This window comes from Rhinopithecus roxellana, chromosome 14 (assembly GCF_007565055.1).
Source record: "Rhinopithecus roxellana isolate Shanxi Qingling chromosome 14, ASM756505v1, whole genome shotgun sequence".
In the NCBI taxonomy this organism is placed as follows: Eukaryota; Metazoa; Chordata; class Mammalia; order Primates; family Cercopithecidae; genus Rhinopithecus; species Rhinopithecus roxellana.
This window is the reverse complement of record NC_044562.1, coordinates 66165995-66183902: the sequence shown is the minus strand read 5'-3', so window position 1 is coordinate 66183902 and position 17908 is coordinate 66165995. Positions and strand designations below refer to the sequence as shown.

General features: G+C 44.0%; 1 protein-coding gene across 3 annotated transcripts in view; it reads left to right on the top strand.

Annotated features, from left to right (window-relative positions):
• The window catches only part of EIF4E2 (eukaryotic translation initiation factor 4E family member 2), a 32498-nt gene extending 14940 nt beyond the window's left edge, over window positions 1-17558 (top strand). The window contains exons 5-8 of one of the 3 annotated variants that reach the window (XM_010354554.2): window positions 740-892; window positions 989-1125; window positions 8169-8247; window positions 14913-17558. In XM_010354554.2, the coding sequence (XP_010352856.1) occupies window positions 740-892; window positions 989-1125; window positions 8169-8214 (336 nt within the window). In that variant the 3' untranslated portion in view covers window positions 8215-8247; window positions 14913-17558. Of the gene's footprint in view, window positions 1-739; window positions 893-988; window positions 1126-2859; window positions 3126-8168; window positions 8248-14912 lie in introns of those variants that run through there. The other 2 variants (XM_010354555.2, XM_010354553.2) reach the window with 2 other exon arrangements.
• The last annotated feature ends 350 nt before the right edge of the window (window positions 17559-17908 follow it).

Sequence of the window (17908 nt, the reverse complement as noted above, 5' to 3'; positions counted from 1 at the left end):
GAGGGAGACTCCGTCTCAAAAAAAAAAAAAAAAACTAGATTAGAGCTTCATGTCTGTGTACTTGGTATGTAGTGACACTCAGTACTTTTTTTTTTTTTTTGAGCCGAAGTCTTGCTCTGTTGCCCAGGCTGGAGTGCAGTGGTGCCATCTCAGCTCACTGCAAGCTCTGCCTCCAAAGTTTACGCCATTCTCCCGCCTCAGCCTCCCGAGTACCTGGGACTACAGGCACCCACCACCACGCCTGGCTAATTTTGTTTCTGTATTTTTAGTAGAGATGCGATTTCACCATGTCAGCCTGGATAGTCTAGATCTCCTGACCTCGTGATTCGCCCGCCTTGGCCTCCCAAAGTGCTGGTATTACAGGTGTGAGCCACCGTGCCCAGCAGACACTCAGTACTTTTAGCAAGTGAAGGGATGATCCGTGCTTGAAATATGACATCATTTCATTTTGATTCCTAAAGTATTTCAAGTAAAGGGGATTATTTTTAAAAGGTCTGTTAAGCCATTTTAATATATGGCTTATGCCAAGGATCCCAGCCATGTTTTTCTTTTTTTCCCCATTTCTTCTCTCCGTAGTCCTACCGTCAGTTTTTCTATAGAGTTGAATAATTGGAAAATGATATGACTTCTTAGTGTTTAAGAGATTATTGGCTTTTTACTGCCTTCATACAAAACAAAACAAAACAAAACAAAACTGTGAAACCGTATTTTAACTTCAGTGCTTTCTGTCTTTTTACAGGATGATGCAAATAAAAATGGTGGCAAGTGGATTATTCGGCTGCGGAAGGGCTTAGCCTCCCGTTGCTGGGAGAATCTCATTTTGGCCATGCTGGGGGAACAGTTCATGGTTGGGGAGGAGATCTGTGGGGCTGTGGTGTCTGTCCGCTTTCAGGTAAGCCACTCATGGGCCAGTCTGGTTTCTTGTGTTGCCTTTGCTCTCCTCGCTGCCTCTGATTTGCTTTGATGATTCCCTCTGTTCCTCTGGTAGGAGGACATTATTTCAATATGGAATAAGACTGCCAGTGACCAAGCAACCACAGCCCGAATCCGGGACACACTTCGGCGAGTGCTTAACCTACCTCCCAACACCATTATGGAATACAAAACTCACACCGACAGCATCAAGTACGTGTTGGGGGGTTATGGGAGGATGTGTCCCTAAGCTTAGCAGAAGTAGATCTGTAGTTGGGCCCAGAGGAATATGACCGGACAGGAGACTTACTTGTGGAGAAGGGACAGACCAGGCCTTCCCTCCAGGGCTTCTGGCTACTTGCTGCAGTTCTTTGTCAGCGAGGCTCCCTGCCACCTATACTACCAGGTGCTTTGTAGCAGAGAGAGCCTGTCTGCAGAAACCCAGTTGCACTGCCTGGGCTTGCTTAATTTCTACAGGCTATCCTGTCTTTCATATTCTAACCACTATATTAAAATGAAAGACAAGTGCTTTTCTTTTTCTTGCTGTTTTTTAAGATAATTTCACCCTGCCCACCCTCACCCCACTTCTGCATGTCTTTTTAACTCGTTAGCTTCAGTCTGTTTTCTTTGTCCTGGGATACTGACTGCTTATCAGGAATGACTCCATTTCCTTGTGTATAGAGCTGACTCATAGAAGAAGGGGGATAGTGTGTGTGTGAGAGAGCAGAATCAAAGGGAAGCATGAAGGCCACAGGGAAAATAAGCTTTGCAGTCTCCCTAGGACTCAGGGAACTAGAGCTTTCTGTCCACAGTGAGAATCACTGTTAGGCTTGCTCCTTCAGTGATTGAGTGTCAGAAGTAAGCTCAGGCTATTGTGAAAAAGTGTGGGGAGTGGCTGTCAGATTGTCTCAAAGCTGGAGGGAGAGCTAGCCAGCTAAGAGTTAGGACTCTTAGGTTTAGTTCTGTCCTATGGCCCTGTACCAATATGTGCCTTTGACAAGCGTCTTTGCAACTTTGCTTCAGTTTCTCCATCTGTAAAGTGAGAGACAGTACTTTATCTAACAAGGCTATTGTTAGGCTGATTTAATCTTTTAACTGAGGGTCCTCAGATGGAGAATGCTCTTACAGGGCCAAGTAGTAGTATTGCTATCATCATCATCATCATTAGTAAGAATATCATCATGTTGTTATTATTGAAGACTAGTAGTGAGCCCAGCGATTATGTTCAGCAGACAGACCGTTTGGGAATCTCTTTCCCATGCATTCACAGATAATGTTATGAGTAGAGTTGGCTTAAACCAGCCAAGTACCAGTTTTTAAGTGGGAGCACTGCTATGGGAGTTGGTCCACGATCAAACGGCTGGCATGACTCATCATAGTCACCAACAGTTATTGGCCAGCCTTGACCCTGGTTGCTTGCCTTAGCAGTCCTGTGTTAGTATTGTTTTTCTCTAGGCACATTTTTCTTGTTCTCTGTTCTGGGATAGAAGTAGTTTCTGACCTCTAGCCTCATTCAGTCCAGGCTGGAGAGATCTACACCTTTTTCTAGGATTCTTGTTTTCAAGGTCTCTAAATATCCCCCACTCCCACTCACCCCCAAAATAAGTTTTCCACCTGGATAAGAGAGGGAAAGAGGTATTTTTCATCGGTTCTCCCCTTCTCTGCTGTTCTCCCTTTCTAATACCATAAGGCAGTTCTTTGTGACTTTTATAGATACATATGTACATGTCCTGACACAGTTTAGGAGAGCCTGTGGGCTTTTTGCTTTAGTCTGCTAGAAAGACTGGCCTGCTGCTCCCTGCTTTATCCAGAGGTCTGCCTCTGGGACTTCAGCCCTATAGCTGTAGAGACCAGAAAACCAACCCTCTTTGAGACCCAGATGCTACTTTTCCTTGCGTCCCCCTCTCTTTCCTTTCCCAATGAGCCAACCTTTTGCACTTCCACTAGAATGCCAGGCAGGCTGGGCCCCCAAAGGCTCCTTTTTCAAAACCTCTGGAAGCCGCGGTTGAATGTGCCATGACCCTCTCCCTCTCTGGATGGCACCATCATTGAAGCTGGCGTCATCGGAGTCTCTTGTTCTGTTGGCGTGCTACCTGGAAGATCCTTCTGTCCTGGACAAGAGGAATTGGAAGAGCATTTTATGTTTTAAGAACAGGCTGACACACAGCAGCTACAACAACAGCTGAGATCACTTAATAAATGGTGCTAAACTAGCTTGTCTCATGCTCTTGCTCTTTATGGTGCATCAAAGATGTGACCTTTCGGACTGACTGTCACCATATTAAGGGATGGCACAGACTTTTCCATGGAGGGCCATCCGGGGAATGCAGCCTCATTTCCATAAGCCCATTGTGTAGTGTCATGTGGTGTTTTGTTCCAGGACTGCTGAGGCCTGACATAATAAGGTGACATCTAGCTTTCAAAATAAGACCCCATTTTCTGGTACTTAAATTTGAGGTCCCATCTAGTCACGCCGATGACCAGAACAGAGTGATTTCTGATATAGAATTCAGCTTGAAAGTCTGTTCAGGTTGGAAAGGGGGATCCTTGGCCTTTGCTTCGCTGACTTCCATTCGCCTTTACTTCAAAGAAATTTCTTGCTTGGAGGTAAATCCCTGCTTCCGTCTGTGTGGCTGTATGTATATAGCTTCCTTGCTTTGTGCTAACGGGGTTTTCTTGCTGGTGCCAAAGCTGCCTAAGCCACAGCTCTTTTCTAGCCTTCTCCCTTCTGCTTTCCCTTTAGAGCCAGGTCATCTTCCTCTTTGAGTTAGCCCTGCTTGCAAGATCTCAGGGTTATAGTCCTTCCCTTTCTCCTGGGCCCGGTGTTACTGCACATCAGGATCTGGGGTAGGGAAACATCTTCATCCCGTGTGAGTTTACTCTGTAGGATATCTGACCGTAGCACATACGGACCCCTTGTGTGCTTTGTGGCTTTGGCTTGTATGTGCTGCAGCTTGGCCTTTAGGCCCCTAACCTGCATGTAGAGTTTCAGCAAGCCTCATGCTACTTTAGGTTTTCTTAGGAGCTACCACCAAAAACATAATAAAGAATCATTTTTTTTGCAAACACTGGGTCAGTCGGCCTGAGAGGATCTGTGAAAGTGGCTGTGGATTTAAGGTTGAGTTTTCCAGAGTGGCTGTTCCACTTTGGCAGTGATACCCTGTGCTTGTACCATCCTGCCTTACCCCTGATCTCCATGTGGCCCAAGATCCTGTATAACACCTATTAGGATTAGCACTGTGGGCTCAATATTCTAGGGGTGTTTGTGTCATTGCATCTTTGTTTATTACGTATCCAAAATTGGTTGAAGTCCCTATAAAATGAGAGATTTGCTGGAATATGGAAAGGCCCGTTCTCTATGTTTTTAGTATTTGTCAAAGAATTACCTTCTCTTGCCCGTAAAAATTGTTACATGTATTAAGCTTAATTTCAGCTGTATTGTAACTGCTCCGGGAGGGAGGCTTGTTGTCACCTCCCAGAGTCGATGTTGATTAGAAAGCACCAAACTGACCTCGAGACCCTTCTGATCCTTGTCAGTATGAACAAAAGTCAGAAGTACTTCTGCTTTCTTCTATTCCTTGTGGCTCTTCCATGGATATGGCTTGCTTTGAGCCAAGGAACAGAAGCTACTGAGACTTAAGGATTCCAAGGAGGCTGGGCGAGGTAGTTCATGCCTGTAATCCTAGCACTTTGGGAGGCTGAGCTGGGCAGATCACGAGGTCAGGAGACCAGCCTGGCCAACATGGTGAAACCCCATCTCTCCCAAAAATATAAAATTAGCCGGGCATAGTGGCCAGGGCCTATAATCTCAGTTACTTGGGGAGGCTGAGGCAGGAGAATTGCTTGAACCCAGGAGGCGGAGGTTGCAAGGAGCCAAGATTGTGCCACTGCACTCCAGCCTGGGCAACAAGAGCAAAACTCCATCTCAAAAAAAAAAAAAAAAAAAAAGAATTCCAAGGAAAATGAAGGAAGAAGGAGCCAACATTCGTTTTCCTGCAAGTACTCTGAAGATAGGGCTGCTGGTGGTGAGGGGAGTTTTTTTAGGAGTGGCTTAGATTTTTCAGTCAGGTGTTCCTGATTCCTGCTTGCTATTTTTGGCCCAGTTTCCAATGTCCTTCCTCAGCTGTTGGGTTTTTCCAGCCTTTCCCTAATCACACTGCTTATGGCCTTTTCCTGCTGCTCCCCTCAGTGTGCTACAAGGCACTGCCTGCCACACAGAGCAGGCGGGTGATGAGCTGCCGTGCTGCAGAGGGCTCCTGCTCTTGTTTATAGCTGACAGTTCACCCCTAAGAAGCGGACAACTTGTTAAACTGAGTTTTTGCTCAGGTCATAGCTCCTTTTAATGAGGCCAACTTGTAGTCGAGTTTTCATAGATGTGGGTTCCCCATGTTCTCTGCTTTGAGGAGAAATCTCATAATGCAGTGAGAATCATGAGGCTACCAGGATAAAACTGGGCTCGGAACCATATGAAACACCAATGTCTTTTGTGAAGAAACTCCTCTTTGGATTAGTCCCACTGATTCCTTTTGTGCATCTAGCCTGGAATGGAAAAGGAAAACAGGCCAACTTCCCATAGTGGACTACAGCACTGGAAAAGACTGGCCCAGCTTCTCTGCAGGAGTGGAGGGTGGGCGATTCTCTTTATTCCTTTATCTTAGAGGGGAGACAGGTCAAATTGTGGGGACTTTGCCACATCTAAATATCATTGTATTTCAACACTGAACTTTAATATATAGGCAAGGACCAGCCCATTCCCTTCTCCTGGCGTGGCTAAATCATAGGCCAGTAGCACCAGGTTACCCCAGCTTAATTGCTGGCCTGGCTTTGCATCTGTGATATGTATCACCAAACTGGTAGTCAAAGCAAAGAGCCCAGATTAGCAAGAGGCTGAGCCCCTCCCTAAGTATAGAGAGCTAGTGAGTGCAAGGCTGCGAACCTTGCAGGCTTTGGGTGGAGGTAGGGGGAAGTGTAGAATTGTACAGGATTTGCTTTCTGGTACGTGAGATGGGACAAGAGTGGTCTTAAAAGAACTCTTTGTTCCTCTGTCTTTTGAATCTGTTCAGAATTCCCTGTTGGCTATATTAATCTCAGTAATTTCTGTTTTTAGAAACTCCAGTCATATGATACTTTTTACATTTAACTTGTTCTTTCTTTACCTTTAAAAGAAGAAAGTTGTAATATTACCCAGTATGCCTGGAATGCCAGATGGAAAATAGCTGGACTATTCACACCTGGCTTTAGGTGGTAGATTTGCCTTTTGGCCGAGCTCTGGGCCTATGAGAATAAGAGTGATTATACCAAAGATTATGGCCCAGTATTTTATTTCCGCTGAATCCATGTGAAGAAATTTCTTTTTTTTTTTTTTTTTCTGAGATGGAGTCTCGCTCTGTCACCCAGGCTGGAGTGCAGTAACATGATCTCTGCTCACTGCAACCTCTGCCTCCTGGGTTCAAGGGATTCTCCTGCTGGGAGAATCCCAGTAGCTGGGATTACAGGTGCCCACCACCACACTCGGCTAATTTTTTTGTATTTTTATCAGAGACGGGGTTTCACCGTGTTTGCCAGGCTGATCTTGAACTCCTGACCTCAGGTGATCCGCCCGCCTCAGCCTCCCAAAGTGCTGGAATTACAGGCATGAGCCATGGTGCCCGGCCGTGAGGAAATTTCTTAACCCAGATTCTTCATGTTGAGGTTTAACATACAGTGAAGATACTAATGAAGGAACTGGGAGGGGAATGTAATACTGGAATGGAGTAGGACGGAGCCGTGAAGTCCGTATTTCTTCAGGTTCTTGATAGAGAACTGCTCAGTGCAGGCTCGTGTAAGGATGGCCCTTCCTGGAAACAAAAGGGTAAATGACATGAAGCTTCAACACAGCCGTGTAATTTCTTGTTGACACCTAAGTGGTTTAAAAAGGAATTTAAATCTCACTATTACAGTGAGGGGTTACCCTGGGTCATTGCTGAAGCACTGGATTTTGCTTTGCCCTTGTCTTCATTTGGAGTAAAGAATGAGATTGCCTTCTGATGTCACTCAGGGATTCACAAAGTACATCACATCACCATCTTTCCAGAAAGAGCTCTGAAACAGGTGTCTTGCTGTGGACACTGAGTTTGGGAATTGACAAAGACTGGCATACTTGTTTGGCAGTCTTACATTTTTTCTTAATTTAGTTAGCACATACACTAGGAGCTTTGGTAATAATTCTCTGAAAAAAACATGAACTGCAGATCTACCTCCTCTAAGAGGTAGATGGTTAACTTATAAATGTAGTGTATTGTCACCCTGGATACTATGTCACCAAATTAAACCAAGAATGGAGTAACAATAATGAGGAACTTCAGTCTTAGAAGCACCATATTTTATTTATAATTCCCAAGGAACTCATCAGTTTGGGGCTGAAAAGTGGCTAGGGCTTAGGGAGGAAATCAGCTCCCCTGAGAAAACTTGAGTTTGAGCCTCCAGAAGCATAGGGGGTCTGATTTTCTCCTGTGACTAGTCCAGCAGTCACCAAGAGTCTTTTCTCTGTGGAGCACCATTCTGAAAGGCCACGTACCCCCTCTGTCACATTTCTTATCCCTTCCCAACCTAATTTCAGAATTAAGCTAATCAGCATGAAAATTGTAATGGGCATTGTTCCCTGGAAATTTTGAACTGCTGTGACTTTAAATTTTCAGATAGTGTTACATAAGCACTTAAGAAACAGGTGGAAACTGACACATTGAAGGTCTGAGTGTAGAAGGGTTAGAAGGTTGGAAATATGAAAGCAGAGAAAGTGTATACTTTCCTCCTTGCATCTTTAGACATAATGCTGTTGGGAACTGGCCCTTACCCTCAGTGAGGCCTGATGAAGAAAAATTGTTTCTGCCACCTGTGCACACATACCCAAGGCAGAAAGGACAGGGAGTGTTACTGTAAATTGGAAGTGTTTTTGGTGACAGTTGAGCATCAGCTCTGACCTTACTGGCCTCCCCTGGAGCTTTGTTGAAGGAACACTGGTGCAAATCCTTGAGGGAACAGGGGCAGACTTCTCAAGTGAAGCAAGCAGAAGTGCCCGCTGGCCCTGAAAGGGTAGGCTGCACTGCTCCTCGGAAAGGAAAGTCCAGTGGGACCTCGCTGCTCTGCTCCCAGGTACCTGTGGCTCCCCTCGACTTGGAGGGCATCTGAAGGGGGATGTGGGGTTATTGTGTCTGCTCTGTGTTCAAAAGCTTTTGATCTGAATGTGCTATTGTGTTTTTTTGTCTCTGGTTTGCCAGGGCCTGGGAGGAGTTTCATGGCCTGGTGAACAGCAGCGGCCGCTGATCGGACGCTCCCCCTCTGTCTCTCACACTCAGGGTAGGGCCTTGTCTATCTTCTCTGTAACCCTGTGACATACCTCTCATTCATAGGACCCCTCTTCCCATTTACCCCCAAACTTGCCTCTGTCAACATTGAGCCTCAGAGAAAAACATAAGTCCTAAACCACTGGATTCTCATCCTCCCTGGGTCGCATGTCTCCTGGTGAACCCCTGAGCAGGCCACTTCACCTTATTACGCCCCTATTTTCTCATCTGGAAAGTGAGGCTCCATGGATGAAAACGTCTGTGAGATCTCTTTTGATGCTAACATTTCATGATGGTAAATGTGCCACAGATGCTGTTTCTTTTTTGCTCAAATGCCATTTTTAAGCCATCTGGCAATGTCCTATGACTAAAAGGGCATTTCCACAGGCCCCAACATGAGTTACATGAGAGGTATGTCTCCTGTTTGCTGGTGTCATGTGTCAGTTGTGAGGAAACGGTAATATAAATTCAGGGGTTCAACAATGGCAGTAGCGGGGCTGGATTTCAGGGCTGTGTGTGTAGCAGTTGTTCCAAGCTGTACTTTCACTAGACCAGCGCAACTGTACTAGCAGGGAGAGGCACTGAGATACAAAGACTGAGGCAACGAAAGCATTGACTTTGGGAGTATTTGTATTTCAGTTAAGAGAGTATCAAGTCCATGTTTGTCTCTGTAGCAGAGGGAGCTGGGTGAATTTATTCTGAATGAGAGGGATGGATGAAAGGTCAATATCTGCATGTGCTGGAGATGACAGCCTTTTCCTGGACACCAAACTATCCCTGCCGCTAACGCCCCTAAGAAATAGTGTTTCTAAAATTGGAACAGAATATGTCAACTGGAATAGCTACCTCAGAATTCCCCCTTCCCAAGAAGGAGATGAGTGTTTTCCAGAAAAGGAGACCTGCATCCCTCACGTGGGCTAGAAGAGACAAGATGACACTGAGGGACAGCAGCAGGTGGCCAGGGCTTGAGACATGGGCTAGAAGAGACAAGATGAGACTCTGAGGGATAGCAGCAGGTGGCCAGCGCCTGAGAGCTCGGGGGTGTAGGTATGATATACAGATAAAACTAGTTGCAGAGTTCCTGCACACACAAGTGATGCCACCCATACCTTTTTTGTCTTGATAGTTTGATTTCTTTATTATAAATTCAGTCTTCTGGTGGTTCAAAATTTAAAAGGATTCTCTTTAAGATGTAGTCAACATTAGTGCCTGGTATCATGGCACGTGCCTATTGTCCCAGCTACTTGGAGGCTGTAGTGGGAGGATCACTTGAGCCCAGAAGTTCAAGGCCAGCCTGGGCAACATAGTAAGACCCTGTTTCTAAATATATGTCTGTGTATTTGTGCATATATATAAGTGTCTGTATATATAGTCAACATAGAATTCCAAGAGGTCTGCTACTATACACAAAGAGGGAGGAAAAAGGTATCAGCTCTAATAGTAGAGAAATCATTGATTTGTAAGCTAAAAAATAGTAAATATTTGAAATAAGATATTAAGTTAAATTTTCAGAAGCCGGGTGCTATAATGGAGCTATTTTAAAAATACTACCATATTTAATTATTTCTAAGATTTTTTTTGGCTTTTAATATTTTTTTCAATCCTGTTCCTTCTGTAAGGCTTTTAATATTCTTAAAATTGGGTTGCTTGGCTGGGCGCAGTGGCTCACGCCTGTAATCCCAGCACTTTGGGAGGCCAGGGCGGGTGGATCACGAGGTCAAGAGATCGAGACTATCCTGGTCAACATAGTGAAACCCCATCTCTACTAAAAATACAAAAATTAGCTGGGCGTGGTGGCGCACACCTGTTGTCCCAGCTACTCAGGAGGCTGAGACAGGAGAATCACTTGAACTCAGGAGGCAGAGGTTGCAGTGAGCCGAGATCGTGCCACTGTACTCCAACCTGGCAACCGAGCGAGACTCCATCCCAAAAAAAAAAAATTGGGATGCTTACGGTGAATGTGATTTAAAAGGGTTTTGTCACTGTTTAATGGGCAGTGTTTATTTCTTAAAGTACATAAAATGAGGTACCTTTAAAAATTGATGGCATCTGAGGTTCAGTGAAAAGTCTTTAAAATGAAAGTGGAATAGTCAGAATGGAAGAAAACTCAAAATGACTCCCACCCCTCTTGGCAGACACTAATCCCCCAGGAAAAATATCTTTGAATTGCTGTAAAAAGTCATATATTTGCATAATTGCCATTTTGTGGTCTCTTTGTGGCCCCTGTGTCTTTTTTATACAGTGTGGGAGGCAGACGAAGAGAACACTCATGGTTCAGGTATTTTCCTTAAAGCACAGGCTTGGAAGTCCGTGAGGAGTGTTTGAATTTAAACCAAAAATTATTCTGAAAGTGGGGGAGAAAATGAATTTACACAGCAACAACAAAAAATCCACTCACTTCATTGTCTTAATAGACTTGAAAAGGACTTCATGTTGCATCTCTATTGATTTAACCTCGCTGTAAGTGAAAGAGATGTTCTGAGAAGATATATATCCCTAGCTTATGTTTGTTGGGACTGCCATTTTAGAGGCCCCTTAACATTTTAGCCCTCTTTCCTTCTCTCCCTTTTCTTTTTCCTTCACACAGATCGAGATCTATAAAGAAATTTGGCAGAAAAACTGCTATTTAAATAATTCTTGATGAATCATAAATACTTTTCCTCAATTTATCTGCTATTTTATGTCATTACATGTGACTGCTAGTATTTTAGGACAATTTCATTTGACTTCCGTTCAAATAAGTATTGTCCTTTTAACTATGACTTCAGTAAAAGTGTCAGTGAGCTGCTAGGAAAGGATTCTGATTACTTAGCTGTCTGGGCTGGTATATACAGAACAGTGAGTCTATATTGTTGGGAAATGAAGTTGGAATAAAATAAAGTTGAAGATGAGAGACTGGAATTTGCCTCACTGAAACTAGAAAGAGTTTGCAGCTTTACTGAATATGCAGGGAGAGAAGAGGAAGCCAGAACTGGCCTGGGGTGGACAGCTAATGGCCAAAGAATGTTCTCCTGAAGACCATGTGCACTTAGGTCTACGGTATCAGTCAGAGCCACCCCTCAGAGCCACTCTTCAGAGCAGAGACATAGGTAGCCTTCCTCTTTGGATGACTCCCAGCTTTCACTTGAGAACCCAGAATCACTTAGGTGTCCTTGCCAGGCACCAGCACAGTGGCAGGTAACTCCAAAGTGGGGGGGGGGCATTCTGAATGACCAATTTGCCCCTCTGTCATCCGTTTTCAGGAGTTAATCTCTATTGTAGCTCATTGTTTTCAGAGTTGGAACTTGTCCATTTCTCTAAAAGTACTAAAAGATGACCATTTTAAGGTAGAGCAGATTGGAAAGCTATTTCAGAGTATTTGGACAACTATTTTCCCCAAGATACCTGGGAATGTGAAGTTGGAAGCCATTCTGAATGGGGCTCTCGGATATTTCTGAGACATCATCAGGACAAAGGAATATCCGGTAGAGAAAGAATTCTGTTTTTTTCTTCCAGCATTGTGGGACTGTCAGCTTCTATGTCCTCTTTGGTGTCCTAAGCATAGCCCATGCGCTATCACAGCTTTGCCAGATTACTAGAGGTCCAGCTTTCAGGAGCTCACTGTGGATTTGCTAAATTTTAGTTTGCTTTTAAAAGAACAGAAGCACGTTGTTTTTTAAAGGGTCATCTGTGGCCTCTGCCCCTTCCCGTCTACTTCTCCCTTTCCTGCCTCCTAATCTCTCTGTGCACTGAGCCCAGGGTGAGGGATGTAATGGAGTATCACTTCCCAGCTGGCTTGAGGTGAACACATTCCTCAGACCAAATTTGGCATCAAGCTGTTCTCAACCCACTTTTTTAAAGAAGGCTGGACCAAAGCCATAGGGCCTCACTGCCACCAACCTGTGTTAGTCTGTCACTGTCAGGAGCAGGCCACCCCCACTTGCTGTTCTGTTTTCCTCTTAAATCAAATTGGAAAAGCACAGCTGGATTCTCCTGGCTTTTCCTTTACTTTTCTCCCCTTTTTCACTTTGCAAATGGACCTTAGAATATGATTTCTTAGGTTTTCTGACAATAAAGTGGTCTATAATAACAAAAATATTAAATATCTGAATGAGGCTGGGCGTGGTGGCTCACGCCTGTGATCCCAGCACTTTGGAAGGCCGAGGCGGGCGGATCATGAGGTCAGGAGATCGAGACCATCCTGGCCAACATGGTGAAACCCCATCTCTACTAAATATACAAAAATTAGCCAGGTGTGGTGGTGCGCGCCTGTAGTTCCAGCTACTCGGGAGGCTGAGGCAGGAGAATTGCTTGAACCCAGGAGGCGGAGGATGCAATGAGCCGAGATTGTACCACTGCACTCCAGCCTGGTGACAGAGTAACACTCCATCTCAAAAAAAAAAAAAAAAAATCTGGATGAGAAAGTGTTTTTAAAGCTCTCCAGTTTATCTGCTACAGAGAAAGAATTTATTTCTGCCCCACCTAGCATAATAGAGGAATTCTTCCAAAAGATAAGATGACCTGCTTATGGTAATGATTACCCTGAAAATCCTCTTTCCATCACTAAACAGCTGAAAGAGTTGGGGCCAGACACTTGCTTACCATCTCCTTCATTCCAAGATAGATAATTCTCCAAGTCAGCAAATTCTCTGCTCCTACCTTCCCATACCCCTGACTTTCTAGTCTCTCTTTTAATAAGAAGAGCAGAATCCCTACTGATAGACTTCTGGTGTTCAATGATTAGATGAGCATAGAGGTGCCAGTAAAAGGGAAGAAATGGAACAGAGCCATCTGTTCCTGTGTAATCACTTTCTTTAGTATTAAGTGTAGGTACAAAAAAAAGTGTATTTTATAATGCATCTCTGTAACACAGCACATTGTCCCTAAGAGAACTCAGAAATAACAAACACACACACACACACAAACACACACACACACACACAGCAGTTGTGCTTGCTTTTCTCTGTGTTATGATCAGGTATGTTCCTTATCCTTTGCTAGCTACTTGTAGCATCTCAGAGGGGTCTATCCTTTTGAAAGGAGTTTTTTTTAAAATACCATTGGCCTTTTAAAAAGATGACCACCCTATTAACTTGGTTTTCAACCTTCAGCTCTTTAGTTGAAGATAGTTGAAGTGCTAAGTAGCCATTGATAAATGAACCACACAGTTGTCATGCCAGCTATAAAATACCAACGAACTTTTGAGATAGCATCAGTTTATTCCCAGCCTGAGTTTACCTATCCCAGCTCCAGTTTCCCTTCTCAGTTCTTGTCTGCAGTCATTCTCTTTGTGTAGTGGGCGCTGTTGGTCACTGTCAGCTGACCGCCATCGTGGAGGAGGATCTGTTAGCCAGTAACAGAAAGAAACTGCTCTTTGGCTGGGCTGAGCATATTCTTTCCTTAGCACATATTTACTCTGAACCAATTGCCATATGTCCCGTTAATTATAACAATTTTAAGATAGGTTAGGCTGGGCTTATAATCTCAGCACTTTGGGAGACCATGGCCGGAGGGTCACTTGAGCCCAAGAGTTCAAGACCAACCTGGGCAACATAGTGAGATACTATCTCAAAAAACAAAACAAAACAAAGGTCAAAGCCAGAGCTTCTAGAATGTCCCTTTAAAATGAAAGAGAAATAATGACTCCAAAATCCAGGTAAAGTTTTCTGACAAATTGAAGTCCAAAGCACTGGGCAAGGACAGCAACTGGTTGCCTTTAAAGTCCCTGCCAACCTGAAATGTTGAGACTCAGATGGTGATGGACCTGCTAAGATGTCATTAGATTTCTAGGGTGGGACAGGAAAGGTCACTAGTGGCTGGCCAAGCCTGTCTACATCCAATAAAAGGCAACTAAGAGGACACATATTGGGATCCCCCACATACATAACACACACACACACACACACACACACACACACACACATATTGAAGAATAAGAATTAGAACCATGTTTGTAAAGTGAAAGGTACCCAGATTTTACTTCCTGGAATATCCTTTCCTTCTGTAAGCAGCTCAAAGTTTTAAACTGAGGATTCTTACTTGGTTGGTTGGTTGGTTGTTTTTTGTTGTTGTTGTTCACATAAGACCAGGTGAATCACACAATGTTTTCAAAAGTGTGTTGTTAGATTAAAAGAAGAAGGGGAGAGAGACAGAATGTCTCCTTCTCAGGCTTCCTCCATCTGCCCAGTTTCTAGTGTGCCCCTTTCACCTCCACTGCCCCAGGTAACCACTGTTGTTGGTTTCCTCTGTAGCCTTGCAAAGTTTCATAATCCATATATGAGCAAATATGAACCTATAACCTTGTTTCCCTACCCCCACTTACACAGAAGGTAGCATACCGTGTGTACACATTCTACTTTAAGCTATCAGTTTTTCTTGGAGCCCTTTCCACAGCAGTAGAGAGCTTCCTGTTTTATTTCTATGAATGTGCCCTAGCATTAATATTTAACCAGTCCCCTCGTGATCTGCATTTGAATTGTTTCTAATGTTTTGCTGTTGCAAAAAAATTGAATAGATGTTTTACAAGGGACTTGGGAGGTGGGTTGCTGTTTTGGCATTAGATTGGCAAGTGAAGAAGGCCCCGGGATATGTCATGGAGACCCCAAAGGCTGATGAGTCAGCTTCCCCCTGTATATATGTGCTTCTATATAGATGATCCTTGTATTGAACACGCTATTTTCTCCCATTTTTTTCTTTCAGGGACAATTCAAGCTTTCGAAATACAAAAATCACATTGTGAAAGTACACAAGCTGGCAATAATCCTTTTCTGTATGTGTGTGTTTGTCCGAAATGGATGGGAGGCCTCCAGCCAGTCCTTCCATTGCTCACTGAAGGGACGTCCCTGAGCCGTGCGCTCCCCTTTTGCACTCATTCCTGGAGGACGGATTCCGCTAGACACCCTCCAGCATCGCTGACTTTATAAGGCGGAGAAATGGAAAACGTGACTTTGTAATAGACATTGTTTTTTAATGGGGTTCCGTGGGGGGCGTTCAGCCTTTCTGTTCGCTGTGTCCTGTCCAGATGCCTCTTGGGCATCCTGTTGTTCTCTTCCCGTGCTGTACGAAGGGTACCATGGCCACGTGTAGATGCCAGAGCTGTTGATGAGAGTTACCAGTATTATGAATGTCCGTGCATCCAGGAAAAGCTTTCTGTTGGAGAGTCCCAGAATAGCTGTAAATGCTCTCTTCTAGCTATGCCATTAAATTATTGGGACACTTTGTTTCTTTCTCTCCCCTCCTCCAAGCCCACCACTTTCTGAAGCTGTGTTACTGATGTGATGACTGTCCAGGATTTTGTATCATCCCCTGCCTTATGCCCTCCAGTCTCCTCTCCTGTGGGACTCTCTCCTTCTTAGGCACAGCTACACTTAGAATTGTAATCCAGTGACTCTTACAGGTTTCACTGAGGCAGCTTAGAGGGAATGCCTTAGTAAACTGAACTGGAGCAGAATCTAGTTTGATTAGGAGCTGGATTATAATCTAGGTTCCAAGTACAGAATTTGGAGCTTTGGACAGTGATTGAAATCATTTTCCCATATGAGCAGAGCCTGTGTGTCAGGCCTGTTTCCCGTATGAGCAGAGCCTGTGTGCAAGCCTGTTTCTGGCATGTCCCTCATTGAGGAAGGGAAGCAAAAGCTGGTTATTGCCAGGCCTATTAACACTTAGTATGCAAATTCTATCATCCCGAAACGGGCATCTGAGGAAAAGGCGACCTTGCTGGATGGCTTTATTTGCATGGCTCTGCCTGTCTGCAGTGGTTGAGTCCTTATCACCTGCTATGTGTATGAGCAAATGTGTGCTGATCGTGATGCGCAGGCAGAAACCTCTTGAAGACTACTGCAGACATGCTTTAAAAATGACCAGTCACTCATCAGAGAAGCTGGGTGATCTGACTCCCGAAGGACTGAAGTCAGAGAGGTCAAAAGAGCACCTAGGATTCAAATAAATTGAGTCAGAGTCCTATAGCAACCTCCAAGTAGCACTGTCTTATTTGGCTCTTGTGAGCAAAGACTGCAGTACCTTAAATTAAGGCCTCTCTTTAAAACATATCCTAGAAGACTAGGGGATCCTTGGCCACCTGGTCTTAGAGAAATCATACGAGAATAACAGGCATTTCCTTATTGTATTTATATTACTCTCCTCCTACTTTTCCATTCCTGAACACCCTCTAATTACCACTGTTTTGGGGATGCTTTTTTCCTGAAAGAACGGGGAGTACAGGGGCCAAAAGGGAGGTGCTTCTATTACAGGTCAAGTTAAATAAGATCTAGCAGTGATTTAAATTCCAGGAATATGAAGAGTGCATTCTAGTGTCCAGACAGTTGTGAAGGGCTCGGCAAATACAAGAGCACCATTGGCTACATGGGGAGCAAAGGCTGTCTTTGAAAACCCCAGGAAGGTCTTCACTTTTGCCTAAACTCAGATTTGCCATGAAAATTCCAAAGAGATCTGATATTTGGATTTGCCCTCCTTTGGGCGTCTACCTGACTGTTGTGTGTGTGGGGAAGTCAGTGTGTATGTGTACAGCATGCTTAGGAGTGAGTGAGTGGTCAAGCCTACTGGTTAGGTGTGTTGTCCATAGTTTTTCTTTTTCTTTTCTTTTTTTTTTTTTTTAATTCAGAGTTTTGAATCTTATGTTTTCTAGAGCTGCTCATGTTTCCCCTTCCTCTTTGTCGTTGTAGTATTTGACAGTTGTCTTTTCCATCAAAAACATACTGGCCTTAGGCTGGTTAGAGCAAGGGGTTATGTCTGTTAGGCAGCATCTTACCCCCAGTGTTCTCCCAGATGTTCTGCCTAACAGGTTTAAGTGGGAGATTAAATAGTTTATCTAAACCCTCTATTTTTCCCAACTAGCTTGAGAGGTCTTTTCATCTACTTTTACTCCATGGGCCTCTGATATGCTGAGATGTGATACGGTTATGATTATGGTATCACCTGTTATAGAGACAAAGGGAGAAAGGTCTACCAGGGCCAACGTAACCAGAATGTGAGGAGAGTGGAGAGTCGGTCTCCACTTTGCACAGTTGGGGCTGTTCTCCTCTAACCCCTTTGCTGGGTTTTCTGTTTGAAATTGGCCCCTACTCCTCTCCAGTGCTCTGCTTTTTGAATCCTCCTGTTCGTGTGTGTGTGTGTGTGTGTGTGTGTGTGTGTGTGTTTTCCCTGTGATACTGGCAGTGGCAATAATTTTCCACCCAGAGAGAAGCTTGTGGTCCACAATGCTCGAAGAATGAATTTCCAAGTATTTGCCAGTGGAAATGGAGCAGAGGCTATGACAAGAGTGATTTAGTGTTGCACTTTCAGAGCAATTATCTACTGCAGTAATAAATGGAAAATATCAGCAAGAACCAGGTTGTGGACTTGTTAATACAAGGGAACCGGGGGTACTGTTACTAATTCTGTCCTTCAGTGTATGAGTCTCAAGCTTAGCAGCATCCCAAAACGAAATATGTGGAATAGTCCAGGCAATGTCAATCTCAGTGACACAAATGTATTGTGGAAATATTCTCTGATTGATATTAATCATTGCCACAACTCAATTTACATTTTTATTATCAAAATATAGTTGGTAACTCTCCTTAACTTGGGGTAAGGAATATTGGAATAGAAGAAAGTTTAAAGAATTTGATTTTGATGTAAAAATCACTCAGCCTAAGCTTGGAATGTTTTTGTTATATTAAGTAGCTTAGCCTAAGGAG